This window comes from Anas platyrhynchos, chromosome 2, assembly GCF_047663525.1.
Source record: "Anas platyrhynchos isolate ZD024472 breed Pekin duck chromosome 2, IASCAAS_PekinDuck_T2T, whole genome shotgun sequence".
Taxonomy (NCBI): domain Eukaryota; kingdom Metazoa; phylum Chordata; class Aves; order Anseriformes; family Anatidae; genus Anas; species Anas platyrhynchos.
In genome coordinates, this window is record NC_092588.1 from 49,652,768 (window position 1) to 49,667,471 (window position 14,704).

At 36.3% G+C, this 14,704-nt stretch overlaps 1 protein-coding gene across 12 annotated transcripts in view; it reads left to right on the forward strand.

Annotated features, from left to right (window-relative positions):
• The window catches only part of PIEZO2 (piezo type mechanosensitive ion channel component 2), a 312,264-nt gene that overhangs the window by 131,218 nt on the left and 166,342 nt on the right, over positions 1–14,704 (forward strand). For all 12 annotated transcript variants that reach the window (XM_072034700.1, XM_038174513.2, XM_072034692.1 and 9 more), the window contains one exon: positions 10,489–10,531. In XM_072034700.1, the coding sequence (XP_071890801.1) occupies positions 10,489–10,531 (43 nt within the window). The remainder of the gene's footprint in view (positions 1–10,488; positions 10,532–14,704) is intronic.

The window sequence follows — 14,704 nt, forward strand, 5'->3', positions numbered from 1 at the left end:
AGTGAGATGCAAAGATTATTTTATTATTTCTGCAACTAAATCTTTCCAGAATAGTCATTAGATGGAGTAATATATAGGATTTAGAGTAAGACTTGATTTTTTTCTCATACAAAGTGTTTTTAAATAAGTCACTCCAGATAAAATAAGATTAAATTAATTTTAGATTAATTAAAGAGTATAGAATGTGGCATTTACATATCTTTCCAGTATAAACCAACATCTTTATGTATGACTTCTTTGTTAGAAATTTTATCCATTTATCCATTTCAGCCTGTTTCCTACTGAATGTATTTTTCTCTCTTCCACCTCTTTGCTTCTTTTTCTGCCTATAGTGAGTACAGTGTCCCCAGCTGCTGTGAATAGTTCCTATTTGCAACTACATAAAATATACTTGATGTGTTCCAGCTGGCAAAGGTGAGAAATTCTGACAGGCTTTATGCTTTGCAGAAAATGTTGCCGAGGTGCTCCATTTTATTCAAGCATAGGTAGTTTTTTTTTTTTTTTTTTTTTTTTTTTTTTTTTTTTTAACTGATACAGAGAAACATTTGGGATGAGATAAATGGTTTCAGAAATTGGGTCAGTAATCTTTGTACAAGTCATAGATCTTGAACTGTAGCATTTTTGGTGTGTCTTATTTTAAGCACAACGAGGATGTTCCCAATACTTTTTTTTTTTTTTTTAATACACCCATGGAGAAGTTTTGTATACCCCTTCTTTAACAGAATTGAATGCACCTGCTCTCCATCACCTGAAGCACTGATCCCACTGTGGGACCTTCCAGTTCTTCAGATCTGCTTGAACGGGGAAAATGAGCCAGTTGGCACTAGTTTTGAAGTTCTGCTGTTGTTGGCCATGCATCTTTGAGAGGAAACAAACAGTACAATGTGCTGTTTGTCCCTTTTCTATTAGACCTGATATAAGGTCACTTCTAAAGGCAATCAAGAAGCATATAAATAAATAAAATACCTGATTTAAAAATGCACTTAACAGTCAAAAGTCTAAATTACACATGATTTCCGTAATGTGAAAATTCCTGCTGAGTAGGAAATCATTACTGTTCATCGTTCTCAGTATTTACTAAAAAAGTATGACTCTCTTAATGCCCTAATGAAGTACTTAATTAAAAAAATATTCCCATGAGGACTAATTAACCACACTTTAATAAGTGTGAGAGTACTCTTGTCATCTATTAACTTATTAAAGAGAATGGCATACATTTCAGTGCTTTTACTGATGTTATGTGGAAAGGCTTAGATCTAGCCAAAGTAGAGAGAAATTATTCCTAATTAAGTATGTGACTCTAGAAAGATCAAACTATTTGTAAACTATTTGAAGCATGCAAGACAGAAAACACAGAGTACTTTTAAAAAATGGAAATGATTAGGCAACACAGTATTTTCTTTAATTTGTTGATAGTGCTCATGCTATTTGTGGCATCCTAATGAAAACTAATTAAGCGTTGGGAAATGATCTACTAACACACAGGATGCAATCCTGCATTCTGTTATAGACCAAACTGGGCACAATCACATAACATTGCTTCTCAGTGAAGTCTGTATAGGCAAGTCCAGTTGCTTGACCTTGGTTATTTTACGGGGCGTGAGCAGAGAAGAGATGAGTGATGGTTACTGGGGCAGTGAAATCCAGATGTTCTTAGTGTGCGGTGGAACAAGTGCAGCCACTGTGGTCACTCAATGACATTCTAACTTCAGAGTTAGAAAGTTCTGTTTTCTTCTTCCTCGGAAGGTGGTGTGCTGAGGATGTACACATCTCAAGCCAGTTTTCTGAAGCTTGGTTCTAGATATCATCCTTCCCATGTCACTTCATCTCTTTGTACCTACTGTCATTATAGCCACTGAAACATTTTTTTTGTATGAATAATTTGAATATTTTCAACGATGTGCTGCCTTTGTCACACTGTGCAAGTATTTTCTTGATCTGCAAGGGAAGTAACATGCATGAAATGGTTCCTTATTATCTTTAGAAAAAGTATATATTAAAAAAAAAAAGCAATTTCAGAGAAAGGGCATGCATTACAAAATGTTAGTGGAGTCAAAGATACTACCACTGGAATGTTGTTTTTCTGTCATTTTAATATTCCTCTTGTTCCTGTGCAAGATTTCCTGGTTTCTGATCCTTATTTCTTTTGTCCGTAATTTCTTGAGTATGGATGTGCTGTTGAAGACATACCTTTTATATTTTCTCCCCATTCCCTATACTCATGCTGCAGAGTTCAGAAAGAAAATTGTTGACTCCTCCTTCTTCTGATGAGAGAAAGAGAGACAATGAAAAGCAAATTCCTTGCGCTGGCACACTGCACACATTCATCACTGCAGGAAACTAGGTCGACATTATTATTCATAACAGTATATTATGTTACAATAAAACTAAGCAGAGGGTAGCTCTAGAAATTGGAAGGATGCCCGTCAATTACTCTCTGAAGTGAAAGCTTTGCCTCTAAGATACTATTTAGCAGACAGAGCAGTGTTGGTTGGGGTGAGAGAGGAGAGAATTTCTCTGCCAACAAAAATGGAGAAAAATCTCATTTTCTCTGGGTTTATGAAAAATAAAACTTACTACAAGTTTTCTTTAAGTTCTTTGCTTTTACTTTGGAAATCAAAGCAAAGCCACTCTTCCATATTTGAAAAAAAGGCCCATTTAGATATTATTTGGCCCCCTTTCAGAAGATCTGGAGCAGAACGTCAATGGTCTTAAACTCAGTGCCTCTCTGAGTTGAGGTTTATGTCCCCCAAGGCAATGGCAGAAAATCTCACCTTCTTTTGAGGCTGCTTCTCGGAGCCCTGACACCCTTTTCTGCTGTAAAAAAAGAGAATAAGGTATCTGTGGGCCATCTGACTCTTTCCTTCCCTACTCCTGTAGTGTGAGTGTGAGTCTGTGCTAGCGACCTGCAAAGTTTGGCTTTACACTATGTGTAAAATCCCTTTTCTCATCTTTTTTTTTTTTTTTTTTTTTTTTTTTCTCCCCAGTGATCCACTTTCATAGGGAATGGGGAGCAGGTGGCTCTATTTAAGAAACTTAAAAGCCACCAGGATTAATTCAGATTTTCGGTGCTCTTGGAAATTTGGGTAAAAAAACCACCAACCAACCATTAGAGCAAACAAATAGACAAATAATAGATAATAGTTTAAACAAACAAAAAAACTTTCAATTAACTATGTATATCAGGTATCATCTGAAACAATTTCCCTGAAGATTTTCTAGTGTTGCAGTTTTGCTGTTTTGCTGCCTTCTTCAAGAAACAAATTTGAAATGAAAACAGGCTAAAATAAGAGTGGGTTTAAGTGTGTGCCCATGTTGTAGGGGAAGATTGGCTATAAGTTTTTTTGATATAATATATCTAGGAAGACAAAATAAGTCATTATTGTTATAAAAAAATCCTTGTGAAAAAGATGTTTAAAAATGTCAACGCATTCAGGCAATTTCAATTGACATTATTACCTGGCAGTCATTTTAAACAAATCCGACACAGAAGAACAAATATAGATGGTACTTTCACAATTTTCTTTTTTGAAGTTATTATTTCTTCCCATGCTGTTTAATTAATAGAAGTCATCTTCACTTACAAAATATGGTGTGTGATTCTCATATAAAAATAGATAAACTTCACATTTAAAGTAAGCTGCATTTCATGTATTTAATGAATGAAGGAAACTTTTGCTTCCTCTGCTCCCATTCTCCTGAAATGTTTAACTGCAGAACACTGCACCTTTTTGGTTTATTAATCAGTAGTTCATTGATGTTGTAGCAATAATACCTGTTGTTTACATTATTGAAAAAGATTTTGGTTTTTGTGTTTCTGTTTATTTTCTTTGCTATTCCTTACTGCTATTTAGTTTTGTTTCAGCCAAATTATCAAAGTCCACAAACTCAATGCAAATTTTTCCATTTATTTATATGGATCAAGCTCAGAGGCACTGGTCCTACTGTCACACAAAGTGAGCTGGCTCTGGCTCTGCCTCTTTTTGGCATAGTCTGCCCAGAGATGCTGGATTCCATATATCCCAGATAGGCTAGGAAGTATTTCACATCAGGTTATCTACCTTAAGTTAAATGATCAATATTAAAAATAATCCTCAGCCTGATCCCCAATTCTGGTACTAATCAACATCAAAAAATAAAAAAGACAATATGGGCTAGGCCAGTGGAGCAACTGCTCTTTAGGATTTAGGGTTTATCTATAGGAGCTTTTCTGACACTTTTGGGCTCCCAGAGTTCCAGGAAAGATGCAGACTGGAAGGCAAGACTGGCAGATAGAGCCATTAATCACTTTACCATACCTGTTGTCTTCTTAATATTCATTTTAAAGCCATATGCCTCTCCATATATGCACATAATCATAGAGTCAGTACTACTGCACTTTGCTCTGTGTTCCTAGTCTGCCATTTTTGTAGTAGAAGTTCCCACTCATTAAAATCTTTCCCATTACATTATTGCTTAGGGATCAAATTTGTACTCTTTATTCAGTCAAAAAATCTGTTGAAAGCTGGTATGAGTGGAAGGCAAGTGAAGACTTGCAATGTCTGGTCTTTGCTCTTAACATGACCTCTTGCTTGGTATGTATTCAGAAATCGCTTTCATCATCTAGCCAGCATCCTAGTCCACTAGCCCTCCACTACTATTTTACTGGTTTTAGTCTATTCAGCACACATCATAATATATCAGATTTCTTCTTATTCCTTCTCCTTGAGTTATTCTCCAAATGAAATATTCTGCCCTTTTGCCTCCTGGAAGTGGCTCCCCGGGGTTTTGTGGGGAGTCTGGCTGCACGGAGAATCCAGGAGCCTGCATGTATGTCAGGCCAGGAAAAACCTTCTCCTTGCTGTAGCAGATGGTATACAGCCCAGAAAAACAGGCCTAAGAGTGAGCACTTTGACCTGCCCCTTCCTTCCCTGAGGTGACCCTAATTGGAAGGACTTTCTGGAGCACTTCAGGGCTGGGATTGAGAGTGGTGGTGTGAGCCCCATCTCGCAAGCAGCACTGGTGTAGTAGGAGTGAAGCAGTTAGGTCAGCGTCCCTGACCACCCCATGGTACGTTTTTTGAATGGGGTTTGCAGTGGATTAGCTCTGGTCTGGTCATGTGCCCAGTAAGCATTGAAAAACAGAAGTTGTCTCCTTTAGTGTCATGTGAAAGGAATCCTGTCATGCAAACCAGAGCATGCTAAGCAGGGGATTTGCTCAAGAAATGCTCTCCTGATCTCAGTTAAAACACCAGCATGGACACAGTGGAATAGTAACAGCCCTTATTAAGAACTTTCACTTTAAAAGAATCTCATGTTATTATCCCAAATTATACACTGTGATGGGCACCAGAGTGATAGGTGCAAGATGCAGCCAAGGTAGTTTCAATCAAAGGAAAAGGAAGTATAGTAGAGGTTTGTTTCTTAAAATGTACAGAGAATTGCTAAGTTTTAGGGTAGCATTGTCTGATACCAATTCAGGAGATAAATGATCAATTTTGTAAGAGGCACAGTGTATAGAGCTAGCCATTGTGTAAGTAAGTGCATAATATACCTATGGTGCTATGGAGAAACTAATAAAAAGTTCTTTCTTCTGCCATATTCATTTCTGTATTAAAAACTGCCAGGCTGTTTCATAAAACCAGTGGTTCTGTATTGATTAAAAAGAATAATAATTATAAAAAATTGGATATTTGAGAAGACGTAATCTAAAACATTTCTGTTTGAGAGAAGATAGAAGTTTGACAATTTGGAGTTAGTGACTGCAAAAAATGCTTAATATGAAGTTGCTGAAAACTTCGTGTTCCCAATGGCAGTTTTTATCAGTTGCAGTTGTGTGCATTGCAGCTACTTAGCAATACTGGTTAGTAATAAGTCAGAAAGTACTAAGGTGATGAAGGAGAAAATACAGCAGAGCGGCACTGCCCAGTCCACTGAAAGGAAATTGTGAAACTTCAGATGGTTTAAATGGTACATGCATCTCTAGTGAAATTGAAGCTCTAGCAGGACAAACCAGTCTGCTCTTCCAGTTTGTTGAGACATTTTAGGTGTGGGTTCAGATACTCGGGTCCCTAGCTAGTCCAGATGGGCTATCCTCTGTGGACTTGTGTGCTGTTCTCTGCTAAGTTGTTTGAGAAAGAGTTGAGTGGCAGCTGCAACAGAAGGCTTTGCACAAAGTATATCTTTCTATTTCTGGAGCATTCTTTGTCATTTTGTATTTCTTGATATACAAAGGGCTTTTTGTTTGTTTGTGTGTGTATTTTCTGGTTTGTAGAACACAAGTAAGTGTCCCAGGCTTTACATCAAAATTCTGCAATTGGTAGGAATAGTCTAAACTGCACAAAATCAGCAGTTCCTCTGAAACTCTTCCATCAGCATTAGAAAAAAGACCAATGCAGTTACTGCTGCAAGAATGCCTACCTGTTTCTAACATATTAGAGTTACGTAGGTCACACGTGCGTATAACTCTCATGAGCTAAGTGTTACTGTGCTATGTCTGGTACCATGGTAGTTCCTTCAGAGAGCCTGGGTGACCTTCTGTGATATTCTGTTGTCAGGCTCCAAGAAACCTATGCTTTTATATGTATGTGTGTGTGTGTGTGTGTGTATTGTTCATCTATTCCCATCACTGAAGCTCTCCATACTGTTCTCATTGTTTTCTTGAATTCTGACAGGCTCACTTAATGCTTATTGCAAAATGTCAAACTGTTGTTTTTTTTTTTTTTTGGTTCAATTAATTTGTAATTTTACTTCTGGTCTTTATGTCAGATCACAGTTCAAAAAGAATGCAAGAATTATTATTGTCAGCATTAGAAACCTACCACTCTGATGAATTGAAAAGATAGTGGGGCAACAGCTAATCACTGTACGTGGTCAGACCTGTAGGGACCTTCATAGGGGTGGTATAGGAGGCAGGCGTTTACAGTGCATGCCAGCCTTCTCCCCGAAGAGCTGCAGATCTCTGCTATACTGTCAGATTATATAATATACTTCTGTCTATATAATATACTATATAACACATTACTCTGTGCTTTTTCTGAGCCTACCATTGCACTTCAGCAGCTAGGCAGCTTCCTGATTTGCAAAGGTGAGTAGCCTAGAAGTGGATTATGAGTCTTATCATGAAGTTCATAAGGTAGCTGTAACCAAACCAAACCAAACATGGAAACTGCCATGTAAATGAAAGCCTACTTGTCAAAGAAGACAATTCTTCATTTCACAAAGATCTTTTTCATTTTATCTTATTAAGTCTCCTGTTCTTATATGCTCATTCTTAGGCTAGGATTTCATTGAATGCATATGTGAACATGATGTGCATTTTACCATTGTTCCTATTAAATGTGAACAGTAATTCCTGAAGTACATTATACTTCATCTTTTTGAAGAATTTTAAAGCTAGTGCTGTTAATGTGAAACAGAATCTTTGGAACAGATGGGAATGGTCAGGCACTCCGGAGCAAATATTTGGAACAAAAGCTTAATTACATGGATACCAAATTAAGGTATTTCTATAAACAGTTTTGGTATTTTTGACATGGTGGTAAAAAACAGAAAGAAAAGAGAAGCCAAATTAATTTAGGATCCAAAGTGTAGCTGCGGATAGATGCAGAAAGTTGACAGGTGAATGTTTTCCACAGTCCCAGAAGAGAAGGACTGAAGTGAACAGCCAAAATCATACTGATTTCTTTGGGAGCATGATCAAATCTTTAATTCATGAAAAACTCCTGTTTTGATTTTAATGAAAGTTACGTGACTTAAATCTTGTTTAATGTTTTGGAAGCACTTGGTAAGGTTTAAATCAAATACTAAGTTTTCTAGACTTTTAATAGCATTATTCTTCTTAGTGCTGCTGTTACCTCAGGGTATTTACTTTTGGCTGTTAGCACAGTGTAGAAATTGATACTATTGAGAATGAAATTGGCAAATCTTAAAACAGAATGTTTAGATCATAAACATTTTAAAATAGGACTCCATAAAAAAGATGTATATTTTTTTAATATGAAATGTTAGTTGTGTTCTTGGCAGGCTTTGCTTCAGAGGAGTCACATGCATTTCAAAGACCGTTCTGCTAGCCAGCTGCAGCCAAAAGATGATTTCAAACCAGTGGAGACCCAATTCCCTTTTCTCTTTTGCTATTTTTCTCTCTTTTTCTCTGTCTCTCTCTCTGCTGTAGAACGCTCTATATATCATACAGCTGAAGTGTAGCCAACCATGGGGTGAAAAATTCATATAACTAGTATACAAAACAGTGGAAAGAATAGAAACACTGACTAAAGATGCCAGTACTAGTCTGTACTTTAAGAAGTACTGTTGAAATATCTTTTCTTCAACAGTCTTCAAATCTTCAAACTTCAAAAACTGTTGAGTATTTTTTCAGAGCCAGTAGGATTGCACAAACTATATAGAGAATTGCTTATGTCTGCTCTGCACTTACTGTGGAGTGGAACAGTCAACTTTTTAGCAGTGACTTGATACATCAGTGCTACATGATGCCCCATATACTCCAGGGGTGTGCAGAAGATGATGAGTTCAGGATAACAGGACATGTTAATGGAGTGGATCTCTATCTATCTCAAAGAATTTATTCTCAGTGAAATGTTGATGTTTTATTGTGCTGCACGTGATATTTTTTTCATATTTGAAATAAATGTGTGAAGTAAAGGTTTTTAGAGCCTTTCTTTGAAAATGTGCCTGTGACTGAAGTTTGAAATGACTATCAGTGAGAAGGTGAATGAAGAAGCAGTTCTAGAAACATATAGTGAAGATTCTTCCTTACCAAGTTTGGAAACAGCTGTGAGTCTCCCCCTTAGCCAACCCAAATCCTTCTTGTTTAAAGTTAAATGTCAAACTTTGGTTGATTTTAGGAGTGTGTACTTCAATGTAATTTCTTTTCCTTCCTCTAAAAAACAGAGATTAATACAAGGAATTTATTTTGTGTGTGCCCAGGTTAACGTCATCTTTGGCTGTCCAATTAGGAACTGGGCAAGAGAGCCCTGAACAACACAGAATTGTAAGGAAATTAACTTTTGGGGTTTATTAGCTTCAGTCATTATTTGTGATTTGCCACTGAGACAGATACTAGGTAAAATTGTATAGAAAAAAGATATTGTTACTTTAGAGATTTATCACAGTCTTCGTGGGCTAACCTGGAAAGTTTAATAAATTGAGTAGAAATAATTCCTATGATAGGATTAAGAAAAGAAAAAAACACCACTGCAACCAAAATCCAAATAACCCCAAACTTCTTAAAAGTTGAGTCTTTAGATTCTTATCTAGATATGCAGTAAGTGTCCTGGATTCAAAAATGGAGAGTATCTACTAGGTCCTATTCAAATATATAACATAGCAGATTAGAGATAAATATCATACTACGAAGAGAAGGTCATTGTTTTCTGAGCCGATGCCTTGAACTGAATGAGAAGGTAATGATGGTAAGAGAGACATCTACAGTCTACAGAGTTTTGTTGTTGTTGTTGCTTTTTTTTTTTTTTTTCTGAATGATAATATTTTATCCCACTTTTAATTTATGTTCCCCTTCAGGTGGCTCCATCAGCAGCAAGAATTATTGTCAGTTCTCTCATTTCAGTTTAAGTATGATGAAACATTCAAAAAGAACTGTAGTTGCTTTCAATATATAGTGTCTATTAGATGTCCCACAGGAGTTTAAAAAGGCAGTGAGAAAACTGTGACCCAGTTTCATGTCCTCCTGTATATTTGCCTTGCAGACCTGTATGACTTGAGATATTTATGTTCTTTGTAGCCTGTATGTATAATGGCCCTGGCAATAAGCAAAATATTAGCAGGAGCTTAAAACAGATAAGCTAATGGTTGTGGCTGGGGTTGGGATGTTTGTGTGTTTTTGAGAAAATCTGGGTAAAAGTGGTATTAAGTGCATGAGAAATACTGAAGGAAATTATAACAGATCTGCCCATTTGAACAGTTTGTGGGGATGTGTCCTCAATCATCTAGACAAAGTGAGCAAGTCCATTGCAGCCATTTTTATGTCTATGAAGAGTTAAACAATAAAGCAGAAATACATCTTCATGTTTTTGCTTAAAAAATAAAAGGGCTGGATTTCAGAAGGAGTTGTAAAGCTTTCAGCAAGAATCAGGCGAACACTACAGTAAAATGAAAAGCTGAAATGTGAAGAGTGCGTGATGTGAGATGCCAGCTCAGCGCTTTCAGGAGTCATGTACAGATCCCACTGCTCTGAGGAGAGGAGACCACCCCTGGAATCGCAGTGAACTGTAGCAGTTGCCGGCTGCTTTGCAATGTAAAGGAGTTATATAGGCTGACACCCCCCACACATAGTTATGTCACCCGGTGGTAGTCTCTCTTAACACTTCTTCACTCTGGGGAAAACAGATGTTATTTACAAGTACTTCTGTTGGGGTGGAAAAATCACCTTACTATACAGATTCCAGCTGCACAAGGAAAACAGAAGAGTAAGAGATTTCATACAGTAAAGGCTCTTTACTGAGGGTGTTTGTTTTTTCTCCTCTTTGTATAGGTTCAACATGGGAGAAAACATTACGGCAGATTGGTTTTGAAAGGTAAGCCATAAATTTGTTTCATTAACAGTGCAAAAAGAAAAGGAAGAAAAAGTGCATGGGCAAGTTTACAGAATTATTTATTTTAGCTGATCAAATGTATCTATGACCTCAGATCTAGAGAGGAAGTTATGCAGTATCATGCACATATATGTTCAGTTTCTCATTTTATGTCCTCTTCTGTTTTCCCAGTCTGTGATCTGAAGCAGCTTATTCACCATATGGACTTGGCTCACTATATTTTTCTGCTGGCGACTATATAGTGTGTTAGTATTAAAAAAGGTGACATGCTATTTGGGCAGAAGTCTTACTTATGAATGAAAATATTGCTCTCACTCATATTATTTTTTCCATGAAACTTCTAACCTGTGACATATTAGTTGACAAAAGTAAATGAAGTTGAAAGAGGACCAAAGTTGGCAGAGAGCTGTTTAGCATCAGAGGAAAATTCAGAATTCAGCATTCCTCAAGTGCAAGAACTTCTTGCAGCCAAACTTAACCGCAAGGTCATCATACCAGAAACATATGTCTCTCTTGGAACTTAAACTAGGCCAAGCCCAGTAAAGAGTAATCTGGTGTTGAGGTTGAAATGCTCAATCTCGTATTTATTCTTCTACAAATGGTAATCAGAAGATCTGTTCCACAGGTGAATAATGTTTTGCTGTTTTCCCTTAATAGAGTAGCTTGTAGCTGTACACAAGTGTGTTTGGATCTCTGTTGACTGGACAAAAAGGGATTTCCCTTTTCTGTGCTGCATGAGTGCATACTGTGCATACTGCCTAGGGCATCTCAGCAAACTCTAAAGATGATACATTCTTTCTGAAGCCAATAAATAGCCATATTAATCATATAAAACAGAAAATAACTACTTTCTTGCTTACTTTCTCACAAAGAGAAGGCAAGCTGCCTTTTTTCTTTTCTTTTTTTTCCTCAAATTTACCATGCATAAAGTTTTTGTTACAATAAAACGTAACTTAAGTTTCTGTTAAAAACAAAACCGATGCTTACGTTTAAGTACGCTAGCTCCTACTTGTAATTAAGATTATCGTATCTTGGCAGCAGTACATGAAAAGCTTTTCCTGTATCATCCGTTTGTAGAAGAATTCTGTTTATCTAACATCATTTGTATAATAATAATAATAATAAAATTTAATGCTTGCCTTTCTCTGATCTTTACCTAAAAATCTGGCACTATGTCTCTCTCTAAATAGCTTCCAGGTCTTAGGTGACTTGGAGACTTAGGAGACATAGGAGACACCCATCTCTCTGAAAGCACGTCTGCTTGAAGTTTCTAAAGAGATGCAAGTGTGAAAGAAAATTTATAATTTTCTTTCTTTAAAAGACCATTTTGAAAGCATCTATGCTATGGCCCCAAATGAGTATTCATAGGGTCTGCCTGGTTGACTTGTTCAGCTATTAGATTTCCATGTGAAATACTATATATGTCAAAAAAGAAGTCCTGCTTTTAACATAGTAGACATGTTACTACATAGAAAGATTATATTTTTTGTTCTCACAGTCATAAATAACTGTGAACATTGGTACATATTATTTAAGTTTTTCAAAGGAAATGTAGGAGGGCAAGTAATGTTTCAATTTGACAAAGCTCTGTCTCTGTGAAATTTAGCTTTTCACTGGCACTGTGAGCTTTGTAGCTTTAGAGGCTCTGGTTAGTTTAAAATTAAAACATTACAGAATAATAAAAGCACTTTTCCTCCTCCAAATAATGTGTAGAGGTCAAATTCATTTCTATTGTAAATCTCTTAATACCAGTACAGTCATCACTGTAAAGACTTTGGCCAAACATTTTTAAACAGCCAAAAAGTTACCCATTTTGTTGCCGTATGTTTTTTACACAACTTGAAAATCCAGACGGCTATGGATTATTTACCATTTTGTAGCTATGCACAAATGATCTGAGGAAACATGGGCATTTTCATTTCACAGGTTCCTACCAGTCAAAAAACTTTTAAGACTGATCAGATCACCAAAAGAAAATATATCTTTACTACTATAAATGTAATAATTAATGTCTGGTTTCTTTTAAACCCACATATAGAAAACATAAGGCAGAGTCTTAATTGATTGAAAGGAAAACCATGATACCTCTTTGTTGCAGGATGATGGGAGGGGTTGTAGTTCATTTATGATTTGAGGTGATGCAATACCCTAAAAAGCATCAGACAGAAATTTCTTAACTGTGACACTTTACTGGATGTCGTCTTTTTAGATGTAGAGTGTTTTTAACAACTCAGCAAAGCTGAATCTTAAATGAACATTACACATTCTCAGTTGCAAGGTTTAATATCATTGAGGGGTTCTTTTTAATAAGTTCTGCTTTTTTTCAATTTGATTTCTTTATGAGCATCAGCATATCATACATTTCAGAAGGATACTATGGTAAAATGTCAATTCTTTCATTGCCCTATTCTTTTAAGATTAAGAATTAGCACCTGCTAGCTGCTTTTCTCAGTCAGAATGGGGGGGAGGTCAGGGTGAAAGCAATTTTTAGGAATAGTAGAGTGAATTGATATCGGGTCTGCAGTTTGAAACTTCCAATAAAAAACAGTCAATTTATTTAAGCAGAGCTTATTAGGAGTTTTATTTGTGGCTTATTAGAAAGCAATTTCCAAACTATGACATGTTTCAAAACAAGGGGAACTCACAATACCTGTGCATGTGCAATGTACGCACCACATGAAATACAGAGAAATCTTAATGCGCAGCTGAGAAGCCTGCCTGAGAGGAGACAAATATTTAGAAAAGTTTACTCTGCAGATCCCAGTATTTCCATTCCAGTTTAAATGGAAGAAATAGCTGATAGTTCTGCACCTTGGGAGGTTGTCAGCCTGGACTAACTTTAACTGAAGCAGCACATAGCAAAGATGTGGTGAAAATTTGAAAGTACTTGGCTAGATATAATCATAGAAGAGAAAGTATTTTCATATCAGCTTTTACAGAGATGAAGAAAAAAGAAAACAACAACAACAAACTTCTTTGAACAGGTGGAACAATTAAAGTTTGTGTTTGTTTTTGTTTTGTTTTGTTTGTTTGTTTTTAAATAACAACTCATCTTAATTGTATTTTTGACACAAGTGTGATGTGAGTATATCACAGTAGCAAGTTGACTAACAGATCCACGAGTAATATATATACGAAGTCTGCTGTATAGTGGTTTGTAGCAGTATGTGCTTAGTATATTGTATTTGATTGCTTAAGATCAGAATTTCTTAAAGGAGTGGTTTCTTAAGTAAATGAAGTGTGACACATTGCTATATGTAATACTTGGATGCAGTGCACTTAACTTTCATTCACATAAGTAGGAATCCCAGATCTGCAGATCTGGGGATTTTTCTGAGGATGTATTGTTACATGTTTTCCCTAGTCTTACTCTCCTCGGTAGGCATCTCTTTATAGCCAATGAGAGAGACCGGAAAGTAGGCTCTATGTATTATGTCTGATCCTGTACTCATATTCTCATATTCTCCTGTTCTCATATTCTGTGTATCAACACTAAGAAAAGAAGCAGCAGCATCGTTTTGCTATTTGAAAACATATCCTCTGCAAGCTGTTGTCTTAGGCACACCTGAGTCAACTCTGAAACATCCACAGCATTTAAATGTTTTGTTTGAGCAAGGATATTCTTATGCCAGGAGGAAGCAAGATACACGAAAGGAAAGCCATTGAAAGTGATGTCCTAAAGAGGAATATGTCTTTGCTTAAAAACTGAAAAATTCATACAAAATGTTCTTCTAAACAAGCCGTTTTAGAGTGAATTGAGGGGCAGGAAGAGATGTGGAGACTCATTCTACATTGTGGAAAATTCAGCCTAGATAATATAAAGGTTATGTCATCACTACTTTGTGGTTACATGATGTTTATTCTGCACTAGTATAGTGTTTACATTTCTGTTGTCTTCATATCCTGAACACCACAGAGATACCAAGAGATCTGATGGATAGGCTTTTATGTAAGCATTACTTGTTAGCTGAGCATGCTGCTTTTCAGTGCTAGAGAAATTAAAAATGCTGGAGCTTGAGTAAAGTAGCTTTATGTCCAGGAAATGACTAGAGTTAAGAGCTTTGCAATTACATGGAGTGTATCTGGGTTTGATAGATTTAAATGATTGCTATTGATTGTTTTTTGAGAAATTACAAATAAGCTGATTGTAGCAAA